This window comes from Thalassophryne amazonica, chromosome 8 (genome assembly GCF_902500255.1).
Source record: "Thalassophryne amazonica chromosome 8, fThaAma1.1, whole genome shotgun sequence".
Taxonomy (NCBI): Eukaryota; Metazoa; Chordata; class Actinopteri; order Batrachoidiformes; family Batrachoididae; genus Thalassophryne; species Thalassophryne amazonica.
This window is the reverse complement of record NC_047110.1, coordinates 2,633,525-2,650,609: the sequence shown is the minus strand read 5'-3', so window position 1 is coordinate 2,650,609 and position 17,085 is coordinate 2,633,525. Positions and strand designations below refer to the sequence as shown.

At 43.5% G+C, this 17,085-nt stretch overlaps 1 protein-coding gene across 1 annotated transcript in view; it reads left to right on the top strand.

Moving 5' to 3' along the window:
• itga11b (integrin, alpha 11b) overlaps window positions 1-17,085 on the top strand; it is a 267,605-nt gene that overhangs the window by 26,805 nt on the left and 223,715 nt on the right. Inside the window, exons 3-6 of the mRNA XM_034175778.1 lie at window positions 4,308-4,422; window positions 4,504-4,631; window positions 8,131-8,279; window positions 8,398-8,542. Of these exons, the coding sequence (XP_034031669.1) occupies window positions 4,308-4,422; window positions 4,504-4,631; window positions 8,131-8,279; window positions 8,398-8,542 (537 nt within the window). The remainder of the gene's footprint in view (window positions 1-4,307; window positions 4,423-4,503; window positions 4,632-8,130; window positions 8,280-8,397; window positions 8,543-17,085) is intronic.

Sequence of the window (17,085 nt, the reverse complement as noted above, 5' to 3'; positions counted from 1 at the left end):
TCAGGGTCACAGACAGTTTGTCAGATGACACCCAAAAACTGAACTGAAGACAGTGAAGCCTGGTGGAGCATCATGACTTGGAGATGTTTCTCGGGTCTGTTGATCACATCCCAGGATCAGGGATCAGTTTGAACACATCAGAACATTTGAAGAGGTCTTGTTGTCTTATAAAGAAGAGGAAATGATTCAACAAAACAACAGCCCCAAACACAGCAGAAAATGAACAGCATCTTGGTTCCAGACCCACCAGATTACCATTATGGAGAATCCAGTCCAATCCCAGGACCTTAATCCCACAGAAATCCTGTGGGGTGATGTCAAAAATTTTCAAATTTAAATTTATTTCATTTATATAGCACCAAATCACAACAAAGTTGCCTCAAGGTGCTTCACATAAGTAAGGTCTAACCTTACCAACCTCCAGAGCAAGAACACGGGCGACAGTGGTAAGAAAAAAATTTGAGGAAGAAACCTCAAGTAGACCAGACTCAGAGGGGTGACCCTCTGCTTGGGCCATGATAAAAGTTGCAATGTTTTTACAAAGTTTCACACAGCTGAAGAAACAGGAAATAAAAACATCTGCTGCATCAGCTTCAAGTACAGCAGCTGATACTGTTTCTGGGGGAAAGCCAAGAAATGCAGAGGAACTGTGGACTGTAGTCCAAAGGTCCAGGGGCCTCATGTACAAAGTGTGCATACGCACAAAAAACCTGGCGTACGTCCGTCTCCACGCCAACATTCAGATGTATCAAAAGTGAAATGACCAATGTGCGGTGTGTCACACAAAAATCCTGGCTGGGGTGCACACGTTTGTACAGCTCTTGTTCTTCTGATGACACATAGAGGTGATGATGGGAACCGTTAATAGTGTGAAAACATGAATACATCAGAGTGACGTGCACATCAGAGACACACTGATAAACATTTAACACACCCACGTGTTTGCAGTTATATGGATGGATATAAAAATATACTCAAAGTGATGCGTAAAATGGCGCAAACAGTGACTGCGTTAGCGTTGCTAGAGGACCTTGGAAATGATGCAAACTGACATGAGCGAGTATTCAGGGAACACAAGGATTTACTTGCAAATGACAACAACTGGCTCATAAACTGAGCTGTGTGGAACGCAATCATCCGAATATCATCCAGGTACATCACATTCCAACATTAAAGTGTAATTTGCAGCGAGAGCCGGTGTCCCAAATGTAATCAGAGCTATTGACTGCACACGTATTCACATCATATACGAGGTGAAAATGTGCATCAGGCTGGTGGCTGGCACGGTGCATGATGGCAACTGTTTGCTGTGTAAATAGTGTATTTGTGGAATTGATCTGAACATACGAGGTCTACTAGAAAAGTATCCGACCTTATTTTTTTTTCAAAAAACATATGGATTTGAGTCACGTGTGATTGCGTCAGACAAGCTTGAACCCTTGTGCGCATGCGTGAGTTTTTCCATGCCTGTCGGTTGCGTCATTCGCCTGTGAGCAGGCTTTGAGTGAGGAGTGGGCCACCCCCTCGGCGGATTTTTATTGTCAGGAAATGGCGGAATGATTTTTTTCCATCAGAATTTTTTTCAGAAACTGTTCGAGACTGGCAGCTGGAAACCATTAGAAAAATTTATCTGGCTTTCGGTGAAAGTTTTATGGGCTTCACAGAGAATAAGGACTGTTACTACAGCTTTAAGGACGGCTTTAAGGACGCTTGGTGCGCCGCGCTCCGTGCCGCCATCAAGAGCCACAAACCACCGGATCATTTCTAAACGGATGGCTCTGTGGATCCGAGACCGTCATGTGCACTTTCTCTGGTTATCACAAGAGCTGGACATCGCGGAATTCCTCCACACGCCTGTCTCAACGTGCCGAAAAAGTGCTGATGTCCACATTCACAATTCCTGTGCTATTCAGACGACGTCCCGGATAAAACATAGCGTCCAGTTTGGAAATGAATGGCACATTCCACTGTTACAGGAGTTTTTGTCATAGAAAGAGGAGTGGAGGCTTCGCGCATCGCGGAGGTGCGGCATGGCGCACAGCAACGCCGTGATGACGCCTCACGGGACATGTTCTGGCATGTCCAGGCACATCCACAATTTCTCGGATAATCACTCGATGGAAAAACCACCGACAGCTGTCTGAACGCCATCTCAAAGCCGTCCTGTGAGACCAAAATGGAGGTGTTCCTTTGTCTCGCTCCATCAGCAAATCGGTCGTGACGCGCAAAGCCTCCGCTCGGCTTTCCATGACAAAATCTCTTGTTAAAAGTGAAATCTGCCAGATAATGGCTGATGTCCAGCTCTTGTGATAACCAGAGAAAGTGCACACGACAGTCCCGGATCCACAGAGCCATCCGTTTAGAAATGATCCGTTGGTTTGTGGCTCTCGATGGCGGCACGGAGCGCAGCGGCACGGAGCGCGGCATGCCGAGCGTCCTTAAAGCCATCCTTAAAGCTGTAGTAACAGTCCTTATTCTCTGTGAAGCCCGTAAAATTTTCACCAAAAGCCAGATAAATTTTTCTAATGGTTTCCAGCTGCCAGTCTCTAACAGTTTCTGAAAAAATTCTGATGGGAAAAAAAGCCCAAATCATTCCGCCATTTCCTGACAATGAAAATCCACCGAGGGGGTCGACCACTCCTCACACAAAGCCTGCTCACAGGCGAATGACGCAACCGACAGGTGTGGAAAAACTCATGCATGCGCACGAGGGTTCAAGCTTGTCTGACGCAATCACACGTGATTCAAATCCATATGGTTTTTGAAAAAAATAATAAGGTCGGATACTTTTCTAATAGACCTCGTAAACCAGCGCCACCACATTTGTGCATGTGCACATTTAAATATGTTTTATTATTATTATTATTATTAATATCTTCTTTATTTTTGCTTGATGGTGAGCTGCAGAGCTTCTTAACAGGCTTCCTGTGTTCAGTATTTGTCAATAAATGTGTGTGTAAGTTGTGATGTCACACTGTCAGCGGAGGTGTGCCTCACCTTTTTAAGCTTGCAGTGTGTTGGCCTCACTCACTCTCACACACACACACACACACACACACACACACACACACACACACACACACACACACACACACACACACACACACACACACACACATGCTCTGTAGCTCCCATGATCATTTTTCCAGTTTAACAGCGTACTGAATAAACGGTCCCTGCGTGTCTCCACGTCATTTCCAGTCATCTATAGTATAATTTCTTTTCTGTGTTCATGTTGTCTGATGTGATGTCGTGGGGAATCCCTGCTCAAATGGCCTATTTACATGAAATTGCATATTTAAGTTGCCGGTTCATGGACGATGGGCAGGAACCGGCATTCTCCGCACTGGCGTGGCCAGGGAGGAGTTTTGTTCCACTCTCAATTCCACGTTCCGTGGGATGTACAAACAGAATGTGCTTGGATCCATGCGTATGCACACTTTGATACATCTGGATATTTTTGTGCGTACTGCAGTTTTGGGGTTTTGGCGTACGTCGTGTTTCAGGAGGAAATCCACACATGTCTGTGTACCAGAGGCCCCTGGAGAGGAAAACCTGTTCACAGCGGACAGAAGTTGTTCAACTCCATGAAACACAGATGTGAAGCAGTTCTCAGAAACAATGTTCATACAGCTAAATATTAGTTCAGAGATTCACAGGAAAATTAAATCTTCAAGCATTTTTCACTTTATATCAAATCAAATCAATTTTATTTATATAGCGCCAAATCACAACAAACAGTTGCCCCAAGGTGCTTTATATTGTAAGGCAAAGCCATACAATAATTATGTAAAACCCCAACGGTCAACCCCCCAGCAGTCTAAGTCTATAGCAGCATAACTAAGGGATGGTTCAGGGTCACCTGATCCAGCCCTAACTATAAGCTTTAGCAAAAAGGAAAGTTTTAAGCCTAATCTTAAAAGTAGAGAGGGTGTCTGTCTCCCTGATCTGAATTGGGAGCTGGTTCCACAGGAGAGGAGCCTGAAAGCTCATTTATACAGTAAATGTTTAAGTTTGTAAAGAAAACTAGACAGATAATTTTTTTGAATGGCTGAATATTCCTTTTTCTTCACTTTCTGTGAAGTTATAACAAATTTGATCACTTTTTACTCGATGACCATATTATTGATTTGGAATAGAAGGTGCAGGGTTCACAATGCATTTGTGTTTACAGAAATAAAAGATGTTTTAAGGATTTTGAGCTTTGCTGTATTTACATGGACTTAGCTGGACTCTGCTTTTGCATTTCATTGTTGTCTTTTTCTGTTGACACTTTGTCCCTGTTTTGTGTCTGAATGTGTCCTCAGGCTTGTGGACCGCTGTGGTCTCATGAATGTGGAAGCTCCTTCTACAGCACAGGCATCTGCTCCACAGTCAGCCAAAACTTCAGAGTGTTTCACACCTTTGCTCCAGCCCTGCAGAGTAAGTAATCTGTGCCTGCTGGCCTACCTGTCTGATTGGTGGTTTATAGACTGTGTCTATAACTGCCCTGTTGTCTTCCAGGGTGTGAAACTTTCATGGACATTGTGATTGTCCTGGATGGTTCTAACTCCATCTACCCATGGTATGAAGTCCAGGATTTTCTCATCAACATCCTTCAAAAGTTTTATGTTGGTCCAGGTCAGACACAGGTCAGTTTATCACTGGTGTCATAAATCGTATTTTATCACTTACAACAGCAGGGGCTGTTTGTCATGGTTCATTTATTCATCAGCTCTGACACGATCCAGGTCTTTGCCTGATCATGAGGAGGAACACTCTGAAAGAGTGACGGCTTTTTGTACACTATAATAAATAGATAAATAAATTAATTAATAAATGAGGAAATCAAAGTGTTGGTTTTACAGAAAGAAACCCTGGCAATTGTAGTTTCCAGAATAATTCTGTCAAAAATACAGAGAAATATGGAAATACCTTTGCATAAAATACTGTAATTTTACATTATAAAACTGTTGTATCACATGGTGCGAGTTGGTCTGATCTATTGATATTTAGCCAAATCAATTCTAAACCAACATGATGTTTCTGAACTAAATTTGTACAAATACATAAAGAAATATGTTAATTTGTTAATTATATTTATTTCTATGTTAGTTGTATTTTCAGAGTTGTTCCTATTTTGTGACAGCACGGTGGTGCAAAGTGAAATGTCCCACGTTCAAGGCTACCTGAGGCTTGTTTTCTTTCTACAGCTCAAACCCAGGCCCATCCTACTGTAGCGGCACAGAACAAATTGGAAACAGTGTCAGGCGTGGCACAAACTGTATGGACACAACTACAAACTGACACGACTGGTAGAGTTCAAAAAGGGGTTTAACTGGTTCAACAGGCAGGTGGCCGGTACACGTGTAGTCCAGCAGCGTGGCAAAGGTAGCAGACAGATGAGAGACTGTGGCGTAGTCAACAGGCACAGGTCAAAATACACAGTGTTAGGGCTATCAGAGGCAAGACTAACTCAAGGTCAAAAACAGGCAAAGTCAAAAATACTGATAAGCAGGACAAAACTAGGCATGGGACCGAGGCTGGAAAGTGACACAAAGTCGACGATCTGGCAGATCGTTGGAGCTGTGAGACTGTGAGGGCTTAAATAACTGGTGGTGTGAATAGTGAAACAAGATGCAGGTGTCAGTGAAAGTTCTGGAAGGGGGCGTGACTAGTGAACAAAGATAAGCAAGGGGCAAGATAGTGAAGGCAGGAAAACAGAGTGGAGTGATGAAACAGACAAAGACACGTGAACAGGTGCAAGAGCGGACATGGATGAAGACACAGAACAAAAGAGTAATAGTGACAGCCAAAGACACAAGGGGTGGTGCAGGGGCAGTCAAATAAGAAGGGCAAAAACTGAGAACAAAGACAAATCAGAAAGCAAGGACAGAACGTAGAACAACCATGACAGGCAACAAACTAAGCATGAACATATGAACTGAAAACACAAATGAGAAGAGCAAAATAAACTACTGAGAAATAGAGAATAAACAAACCCGGTGACTACAGAATAATGCAATTAATAAAAGATTACTGATAAACAGAAAATGCAATAAATAACAAATGGAACATAATCAGATCAGCAACACAGAAGATAAATAATAACACAACCCTGTGACTAAAGCATAATATAATAAATGTGATAAACAGAATGAAACTAAGACTAAAGCAGTATAAGGGACCAAGAGTGAAAGCAAATAATAAACAAAGCAAAACTAAATACATGGCAAAGAAAAGCTACACAAAGACAAAAAGAAACCAAACCAACCATAACTGAAGCATGACCATGGCAACCTGATATAATTTAAATAAAACACAGAAGATTCAGAAATGGACCAACACTGGCAGTCCCCAGAACCCACAGACCAAGCCAATTACGGGTGGGGGGATGGTGGAACGGCAGGAGGGCACAAACAACCAAGAAGATGGACCCACACCCAGGGGAACTGCATACACACAACAGGGGCAGCGGACGGGGCAGAAAAACTGCCCGAGAATAACCAACCCCAACCAGGGGGCAACCTAGCACAAACGAGGAGACCACCGGGCAGGCAGGCAAATGGGCAAATGTGGCATCCGAAGGGTGACCGTGAGGTGGGTAACAATGTAACAAAGAGGCCGGAGGCCTGGTAGGGGAGTAAACGGAAAATACAGAAGGCCCAAGGAGCTGACCAGAAGATCCCCGAACAAGCCCTGGTGAATCGGGAGGTTGGAACTGATGAGTAGCCTGAGTCAATGTATATTCATGGGGATGACACGGAGATGTGCAAAGACGGGTGGCAGGAGGAAGGAGTGAACCTGGAACTGAAGTGGGACCTAAAATGTCACGACAGTCAACCCCCTCTGGGGAAACTGACCTACCAAACTGCCATGGACATTAGAATGAGAGGGACTTGAGTACTACGCTGAGGGAGAGGTGAATTGACATACATAAGAGATGTGAGAACTGACCAACCATGTGTGGCAAAAAATAAACCAAAAGAAAGTAACCAAACCACAGTGACCACAGAGCAAAAACTGAACCTAACATAGACCCTGGAAGCAAGGCTGAAACTAGGTTACCTGCACAAGAAATCTAACATAAAGACCCATTCAGAATGAACCCATTATGGACAGGAACATGACAAACAGCACAATGAAATCTCACTGAGTGGGATTCAATGTGCAATAAGTAACAACTGCATTTAAATTCTACATAACTAATTAGTTTAAAAACAACACACACACACACACACACACACACACACACACACACACACACACACACACACACACACACACACACACACACACACACACACACACACACACACACACACACACTCATCTTCAACTGGGTTGCTGGGGGCTGGAGTCTATCCCAGCAGTCACAGGGTGTGAGGTGGGTTTACCCTGGACAGGACTCCAGTCTGTCGTAGGGACACATACGGACAAACAAAAACCTACAGACAATTTAAAGCTTCCAGTTCTCCTAACCTGCATGTCTTTAGATGTGGGAGGAAGCTGGAGCAACCGGACAGAACCCACACAAACACGTGCCGAACATGAAAAGTCCACACAGAAAGGCCACAGGTGGGAATCAAACCCATGACCTCCTTGCTGTGAGGCAACAGTGATAACCACTAAGCCACTGTGCTGCCTAAAAACAACACAATAGTATTAATTTAGAAAGAAACTTGATGTTTTTGCATAAGTAATCAGCAGCTTTATACCATAAGAATTACAGGTTGTTCTTTTTACATATTTTTACAGATGTATTCTGGCAACAACAACTGGCATTTTTAAATGGATGTATGTATCTCCAGTGTGGGTTGAAACAGTATGAATAAACCAGCAGCTCCAGTTCAGAGGACACCCCTCTGGAACAGGAAGGCTGGGAGCAAGATCTTACCCTGGATGAAGGAGCTCGGTCTTTGGGTTTTGTCTGAGTGAAGGGAACAGGAGCTCAGGGCAGTGTCACAAGTTTGGACAGGACAACCTGACATTCAGCAGTTAACACTGAAGAGTTCTTCTTGCACAGAGTTAAACCCTGAACAGCTGCAGGCAGCAAACAACCATCAGCACGCGGCACCGCCATCCAGGCGAAGGTCGCTTCTGGTCATGACGTAGCCACTGTGCCGCGACTGAGGGGTTTTCTCTCCACAGGTGGGTGTGGTGCAGTATGGTTCCACTGTGGTCCATGAGTTTGGCCTGGGCGATTACCAGACGGTGGAGGAGGTAGTGGATGCTGCCAGGACCATTGACCAGCGAGGTGGTGAGGAAACCCGGACAGCGCTTGGGATCAATGTGGCTCGGTATGTTATCAAACTGCGCTTTTAGGAGAAATGACTCCCACGCTCACTCACCATGTGCACGTCTGGAATCAGCACATGATGTCCTGCTGAACTTAAGATGACTGTTATTTTCATGAAGCACTGAAGGGTTCAGACGCGGTGGTCGTCCAGGTGCTAAGAAGGTGATGATTGTGATCACAGATGGAGAGTCTCATGACAGCCCACAGCTTCTGCAGGCCGTCGCTGACAGCGAGAGAGACAACATCACCATGTACGCCATTGCTGTGAGTCTGTCCATGTTTCATTTCAATTCCTAAAACCATAGACAGGCTTTGAGCTAGAGCCTGCTGTGGGTGGTCTATGAGGAGTTTTTTTTTGGGAGGAGGATGCTATTCTTCCTTTGTGCTGCCCCCCTGGACCCTTTTTAAGTGGTGTTTGATTTTAATTCCATGTTAAAAGTCAGAGATTTCAGGTCATAGTGGGGCTCAGGCATGTTGGTAGCCGGGACATGTGAGGGCTGCCGGGCCTCCTGCTGCCCTACATTGTTATGTCTGCATCCCCAATGCATCATAATTTCAGTTCCAGCATGCTTGGTGTACACTTTATGTACATCATAACACTCACACTCACACACCTACATCTCAAGGGGTAATCCGTGGCTTGAGGCATGGGGAGTGGTCTTCTGGCTGTGGCTTGTCATCTCCTGTTTTTACCCTGCATGCATGTTCTCCACTGGTTCCATGGCGAAATTTCCAACATAACTCAAAATGCACCATACAGGGGTGTGTGGGATGGTTAAAGGGAGCTGCGGGACCGTAGTCAGTGACTGCAAGGGGAAGAAGTCTATTCTTACCCATGTTCATCTTGCTGAAAGGTGCCAGGAAGGCCAGAGACCCATAAACATGGCTGAGGGTCCCTCGAATGGCCTCAGCGTCTCCCTGGCAGTGGCTGAGGGTGGGGGCACAGGCCTGTGATAGGAAGCTGCATAGTGGAGCTGCCGTTGTCTTGTATCCACAGTTGGGTTGAGAACTGGCCCTAGGATTGGTCAGGGAGGTGGTGGGGATGGTGTGGATACCTTCCAGGTGGGTGGAGATGCTGAGTCTTCTCTTCCGTGACAGTGCAGAGACATCAACCTGATTCTCACTCTGCTGTGAGATCTGAGTGATGTTTGGACTGGAACTGTCTATCTCCTGTGAGCATTTGGAGTTTGGGAGACAGTCTTTCACTGAGTGACTGGTGATCACTTCTCACCCCCTGCTGGTACAGTGTACTGGACCTATCCCAGAGTGGAGTGGCTCTGTTCTCTGTGGTGCCATGGCTGTGGGCCCCCGTGTGGCTGTGGGATGCATTGTGGCCATGTGGTTCTGCTGAAATCCTCCTCTGTACAGTTTCATCATGAAGCTGTATAACTGCTGATACAAAACTCAAACATGCACTCTGCACAATCCCTCCAATCACAGCCACAGAAGCCTGTAACTTCTTTTGGGTGTCTTGGTGTCTTTCCTCACTCTTCTCCTTCTTGCACAGTCACTCAGTTTTTGAGAACTGTCTACTCCACACAGATTTACCATACAGGTGCTGGTCATATAATTAGAATATCATGAAAAAGTTGATTTATTTCAGTAATTCCATTCAGAAAGTGAAACTTGTATAATGTATTCATTCATTCCACACAGACTGATATATTTCAAGTGTTTATTTCCTTTCATTTTGATGATTATAACTGACAACTAATGAAAATCCCCAAATTCAGTATCTCAGAAAATTAGAATATTGTGAAAAGTTTGAATATTGAAGACACCTGGTGTCAGACTCTAATCAGCTGATTAACTCCAAACACCTGCAAAGGCCTTTAACTGGTCTCTCAGTCTAGTTCTGTGGGCTACACAATCATGGTGCAGACTGCTGACTCAATGTCTTGTCTGGACTAAAGACAAAAAGGACTCTGGACTGCTGCTGAGTGCTCCAAAGTTATGTTCTTTGATCAAAGTACATTTTGCATTTCCTTTGAAAATCAAGGTCGCAGAGTCTGGAGGAAGAGGAGGAGAGGCACAGAATCCACGTTGCTTGAGGTCCAGTGTAAAGTTTCCACAGTCAGTGATGGTTTGGGTGCCGTGTCATCTGCTGGTGTTGGTCCACTGTGGTTTTCTGAGGTCTGAGGTCAACGCAGCCGCCTACCAGGAAGTTGTAGAGCACTTCTTGCTTCCTGCTGCTGACCAACTTTATGGAGATACAGATTTCATTTTCCAACAGGACTTGGCCCCTGCACACAGTGCCAAAGCTACCAGTACCTGGTTTAAGGACCATGGTATCCCTGTTCTTAATTGGCCAGCAAACTTGCCTGACCGTTAACCCCATAGAAAATCTATGGGGTATTGTGAAGAGGAAGATGCCACATGCCAGACCCAACAATGCAGAAGAGCTGAAGGCCACCATCAGAGCAACCTGGGCTCTCATACCACCTGAGCAGTGCCACAGACTGATCGACTCCGTGCCGCATTACTGCAGGAATTCAGGCAAAAGGAGCCCCGACTATGTATCGAGTGCTGGACATGTTCATACTGTTCATGTTCATACTTTTCATTGGGCCAACATTGCTAGAAATCCTTTTTTCTTTTTTTTTTTGTATTGGTCTGAAGTAATATTCTAATTTTCTGAGATACTGAATTTGGGATTTTCATTGGTTGTCAGTTATAATCATCAGCATTAAATGAAATAAACATTTGAAATATATCAGTCTGTGTGTAATGAATGAATATTATATACAAGTTTCACTTTTTGAATGGAATTACTGAAATAAATCAACTTTTTCATGATATTCTAATTATATGACCAGCACCTGTAGAGTGCCCAGTTTTTTTTTTCATGCTCCCGTCACAAAATGAGTCAAATTTTCATGAGAGGGTTTTTTTTTTTTTGACTCATTATTGCTAACCCTACTCCTGCCCCCAGCCCTAACCTTAACCACCCGACCCCCGCTTCACTTTTAATTTCATGCAACCATCACGTAAAGTATTACAATGAATTGTGCTGCCGTGATGAAAATGAGGCACTTTTCGTCACAATATCACAAACCAATAGATTATGTATATTTCGTTTGCTGAATCACGACTTGCCGTGAGACTGGGTTGAGAGTGTCATACTGTTTGTATTTCTTCATAACTGATTTAAATAAAGTCCAAGACATATTCAGTGACTTGAAAATGTAATGTATCCATCCCCTGATTTGTCTAAAGAAAACTGGCAATTAAACTGATCATTTACAGGTATTACACCATTACTTATGCAACCCATCATCTTGCTTTTATATTTTAATTTATTTATATCACTTTGGAGAGATTTGCTTTCAGTTTTAAAATAATTTTAGAATTTTAGATTTTTTTTTTTTTTTTTTTTGCATTTTTGCAATTGAAATGGCATAAACAAATTAAGATATGTGAAATATCAAGTGTAATACGTTTGGAGGGCACTGAACATGCACATGCAGAGCACAGCCTGTTTACACATTTGTGGAGAGTCTGTCACATTTAAAACCAGTCAGGCGTTTAGAGTAAGTGGATTTTAAAGGCCTCCAGCACTGACTGACCACACTTCACTCAGCCGCAGCATCTCTCTGTCCTCACAAGACTTAGAGGACTTTAAGAGGATAGAACACCCCAACACCCTGAGAGTAGAGGTCCACTTTTGAAGACATTTTTTTGCATGAACTACTACTACTAACAACACAACAACAACAACAACAATAATAATAATAATAATAATATTTTTTGAAACTAAAATGTTGAATCAATATTACTGTGTTACATTTTACTACAACCTCTAACTAAATTGGGATGTGGAGAATTATCTTTTTTTAAGCAGTATTTACGCTGCAGTATAACTGGGTCTGATTAGTGTTCCAGCTTTAACATCAGGGCCCTCGTGTACAAAAAACTTGCATGGATTTGCTTGCCTCTACTGGTGGTGGCTCTCACTGCGGTATTGTATCACTTCCTGTTCCGGAGCACAGCGGTGTTTTTCTGTATCTGTTAGCTGTTTAATCTGCGCAGTTAGATTGATCTAGTTAACTAGATAACGATTTGTTCCCAGTGTAATCTTCACGTGCCTTAACTAAAGCACTCCCTCTGCTGAATCACCTCTAAATTATTACACATTATTCACTTTGCGTGTTTTTAGGAATCCGCTAGCTTAGCGTAGCTACTAGCTCTTAGCCGATTTAGCATGGCGGCTTCTCCTGTCTCTCCCGCACTTTTCTGCTCTGGGTGTGAAATCAATCAATCAATCAATTTTTTTATATAGCACCAAATCACAACAAACAGTTGCCCCAAGGCGCTTTACACTGCAAGGCAAGGCCATACAATAATCATGTAAAACCCCAACGGTCAAAACGACCCCCTGTGAGCAAGCCTTGGCTACAGTGGGAAGGAAAAAACTCCCTTTTAACAGGAAGAAACCTCCAGCAGAACCAGGCTCAGGGAGGGGCAGTCTTCTGCTGGGACTGGTTGGGCTGAGGGAGAGAACCAGGAAAAAGACATGCTGTGGAGGGGAGCAGAGATCAATCACTAATGATTAAATGCAGAGTGGTGCATACAGAGCAAAAAGAGAAAGAAACAGTGCATCATGGGAACCCCCCAGCAGTCTACGTCTACAGCAGCATAACTAGATGGTTCAGGGTCACCTGATCCAGCCCTAACTATAAGCTTTAGCAAAAAGGAAAGTTTTAAGCCTAATCTTAAAAGTAGAGAGGGTGTCTGTCTCCCTGATCTGAATTGGGAGCTGGTTCCACAGGAGAGGAGCCTGAAAGCTGAAGGCTCTGCCTCCCATTCTACTCTTACAAACCCTAGGAACTACAAGTAAGCCTGCAGTCTGAGAGCGAAGCGCTCTATTGGGGTGATATGGTACTACGAGGTCCCTAAGATAAGCTGGGACCTGATTATTCAAAACCTTATAAGTAAGAAGAAGAATTTTAAATTCTATTCTAGAATTAACAGGAAGCCAATGAAGAGAGGCCAATATGGGTGAGATATGCTCTCTCCTTCTAGTCCCCGTCAGTACTCTAGCTGCAGCATTTTGAATTAACTGAAGGCTTTTTAGGGAAACTTTTAGGACAACCTGATAATATGAATTACAATAGTCCAGCCTAGAGGAAATAAATGCATGAATTAGTTTTTCAGCATCACTCTGAGACAAGACCTTCTGATTTAGAGATATTGCGTAAATGCAAAAAAGCAGTCCTACATATTTGTTTAATATGCGCTTTGAATGACATATCCTGATCAAAATGACTCCAAGATTTCTCACAGTATTACTAGAGGTCAGGGTAATGCCATCCAGAGTAAGGATCTGGTTAGACACCATGTTTCTAAGATTTGTGGGGCAAGTACAATAACTTGAGTTTTATCTGAGTTTAAAAGCAGGAAATTAGAGGTCATCCATGTCTTTATGTCTGTAAGACAATCCTGCAGTTTAGCTAATTGGTGTGTGTCCTCTGGCTTCATGGATAGATAAAGCTGGGTATCATCTGCGTAACAGTGAAAATTTAAGCAAATACCGTCTAATAATACTGCCTAAAGGAAGCATGTATAAAGTGAATAAAATTGGTCCTAGCACAGAACCTTGTGGAACTCCATAATTAACTTTAGTCTGTGAAGAAGATTCCCCATTTACATGAACAAATTGTAATCTATTAGACAAATATGATTCAAACCACCGCAGCGCAGTGCCTTTAATACCTATGGCATGCTCTAATCTCTGTAATAAAATTTATGGTCAACAGTATCAAAAGCAGCACTGAGGTCTAACAGAACAAGCACAGAGATGAGTCCACTGTCCAAGGCCATAAGAAGATCATTTGTAACCTTCACTAATGCTGTTTCTGTACTATGATGAATTCTAAAACCTGACTGAAACTCTTCAAATAGACCATTCCTCTGCAGATGATCAGTTAGCTGTTTTACAACTACCCTTTCAAGAATTTTTGAGAGAAAAGGAAGGTTGGAGATTGGCCTATAATTAGCTAAGATAGCTGGGTCAAGTGATGGCTTTTTAAGTAATGGTTTAATTACTGCCACCTTAAAAGCCTGTGGTACATAGCCAACTAACAAAGATAGATTGATCATATTTAAGATCGAAGCATTAAATAATGGTAGGGCTTCCTTGAGCAGCCTGGTAGGAATGGGGTCTAATAAACATGTTGATGGTTTGGATGAAGTAACTAATGAAAATAACTCAGACAGAACAATCGGAGAGAAAGAGTCTAACCAAATACCGGCATCACTGAAAGCAGCCAAAGATAACGATACGTCTTTGGGATGGTTATGAGTAATTTTTTCTCTAATAGTTAAAATTTTGTTAGCAAAGAAAGTCATGAAGTCATTACTAGTTAAAGTTAATACTCAGCTCAATAGAGCTCTGACTCTTTGTCAGCCTGGCTACAGTGCTGAAAAGAAACCTGGGGTTGTTCTTATTTTCTTCAATTAGTGATGAGTAGAAAGATGTCCTAGCTTTACGGAGGGCTTTTTTATAGAGCAACAGACTCTTTTTCCAGGCTAAGTGAAGATCTTCTAAATTAGTGAGACGCCATTTCCTCTCCAACTTACGGGTTATCTGCTTTAAGCTACGAGTTTGTGAGTTATACCACGGAGTCAGGCACTTCTGATTTAAAGCTCTCTTTTTTAGAGGAGCTACAGCATCCAAAGTTGTCTTCAATGAGGATGTAAAACTATTGACGATACTCTATCTCACTTACAGAGTTTAGGTAGGTACTCTGCACTGTGTTGGTATATGGCATTAGAGAACATAAAGAAGGAATCATATCCTTAAACCTAGTTACAGCGCTTTCTGAAAGACTTCTAATGAAACTTATTCCCCCTGCTGGTAGTCCATCAGAGTAAATGTTATTAAGAAATGATCAGACAGAAGGGAGTTTTCAGGGAATACAGTTAAGTCTTCTATTCCATACCATAAGTCAGAACAAGATCTAAGATATGATTAAAGTGGTGGGTCGTGCGTCGGCTTCTGGACGTCCGTCGCAAGGGTCGGGGCTTCCAGTATCTGGTGGACTGGGAGGGGTATGGTCCCGAGGAATGCTCCTGGGTGAAAAGCAGCTTCATCCTGGACCCGGCCCTCCTGGCCGACTTCTACGCTCGGCACCCGGATAAACCTGGTCGGGCGCCAGGAGGTGCCTGTTGAGGGGGGGTCCTGTTGTGTGGGCCACTGAAGAGGAGGTACTGCTGGCCCACCACCACAGATGGCGCCCTGCTTGGAGTGCGGGCTCCAAGCACGAGAGGGCGTCGGAGCCGCTGGAGGTGACAGCTGTCATCAATCAACACCAGCTGTCACCCATCACCACCACTATAAAGACCAGACTGCAACCCACCTCCTCGCCGAGAAATCGTCTACCATACAGGTAATTTTCTCTGCTGACTTAAACTTTGAGTATTAGTCTGATCTCTTTTTGCAGCCGTTTTCCTGTGGTGTGCCTTATCTGCGGAGTTGGCGTTTGGTGTGGACTGCGACGGCTTCGCCTCACACCCCACTCAGATAAGTGGTTAACTCAGGAGCTGCACGAGTGTGTGATTGGAGGTGGAGGTTCTCCCTCCTTAACTGAACACAGACTGTGGGATTACTGAGTGTGCGGACTCACACTCATCCAGAACTGTTTCTGTTTTCTGCCAGCAGTACCGGGTCTGACTGCTGAAGACAGTGGCCACCTGGGGCGCAGGGCTTGGCGGCTCCGGTGTTCTTCAGGTCCGTTGGTGGTGAGGCTTGTGTGGGTTCCGACTTCTCTCTCACCGGACTCCTATCTTCGAGCCTGCCACACGTCACCTTTTGTTGGATTGATATAACACATATTTGTATCTGTCTGTATCACGTTGTGCACCTTCACAACATTAAATTGTTACTTTTTGGCTATTCCATTGTCCCTTCATTAACGCCCCCTGTTGTGGGTCCGTGTCACGACACTTCCCCAACAAAATGTAAATGTTATTAAGAAATGATCAGACAGAAGGGAGTTTTCAGGGAATACTGTTAAGTCTTCTATTTCCATACCATAAGTCAGAACAAGATCTAAGATATGATTAAAGTGGTGGGTGGACTCATTTACATTTTGAGCAAAGCCAATTGAGTCTAATAATAGATTAAATGCAGTGTTGAGGCTGTCATTCTCAGCATCTGTGTGGATGTTAAAATCGCCCACTATAATTATCTTATCTGAGCTAAGCACTAAGTCAGACAAAAGGTCTGAAAATTCACAGAGAAACTCACAGTAACGACCAGGTGGACGATAGATAACAACAAATAAAACTGGTTTTTGGGACTTCCAATTTGGATGGACAATAATAAGAGTCAAGCTTTCAAATGAGTTAAAGCTCTGTCTGGGTTTTGATTAATTAATAAGCTGGAATGGAAGATTGCTGCTAATCCTCCACCGGCCCGCTGCTACGAGCATTCTGACAGTTAGTGTGACTCGGGGGTGTTGACTCATTTAAACTAACATATTCATCCTGCTGTAACCAGGTTTCTGTAAGGCAGAATAAATCAATACGTTGATCAATTATTATATCATTTACTAACAGGGACTTAGAAGAGAGAGACCTAATGTTTAATAGACCACATTTAACTGTTTTAGTCTGTGGTGTAGTTGAAGGTGCTATATTATTTTTTCTTTTGAATTTTTATGCTTAAATAGATTTTTGCTGGTTATTGGTGGTCTGGGAGCAGGCACCGTCTCTACGGGGATGGGGTAATGAGGGTATGGCAGGGGGAGAGAAGCTGCAGAGAGGTGTGTAACACTACAACTCTGCTTCCTGGTCCCAACCCTGGA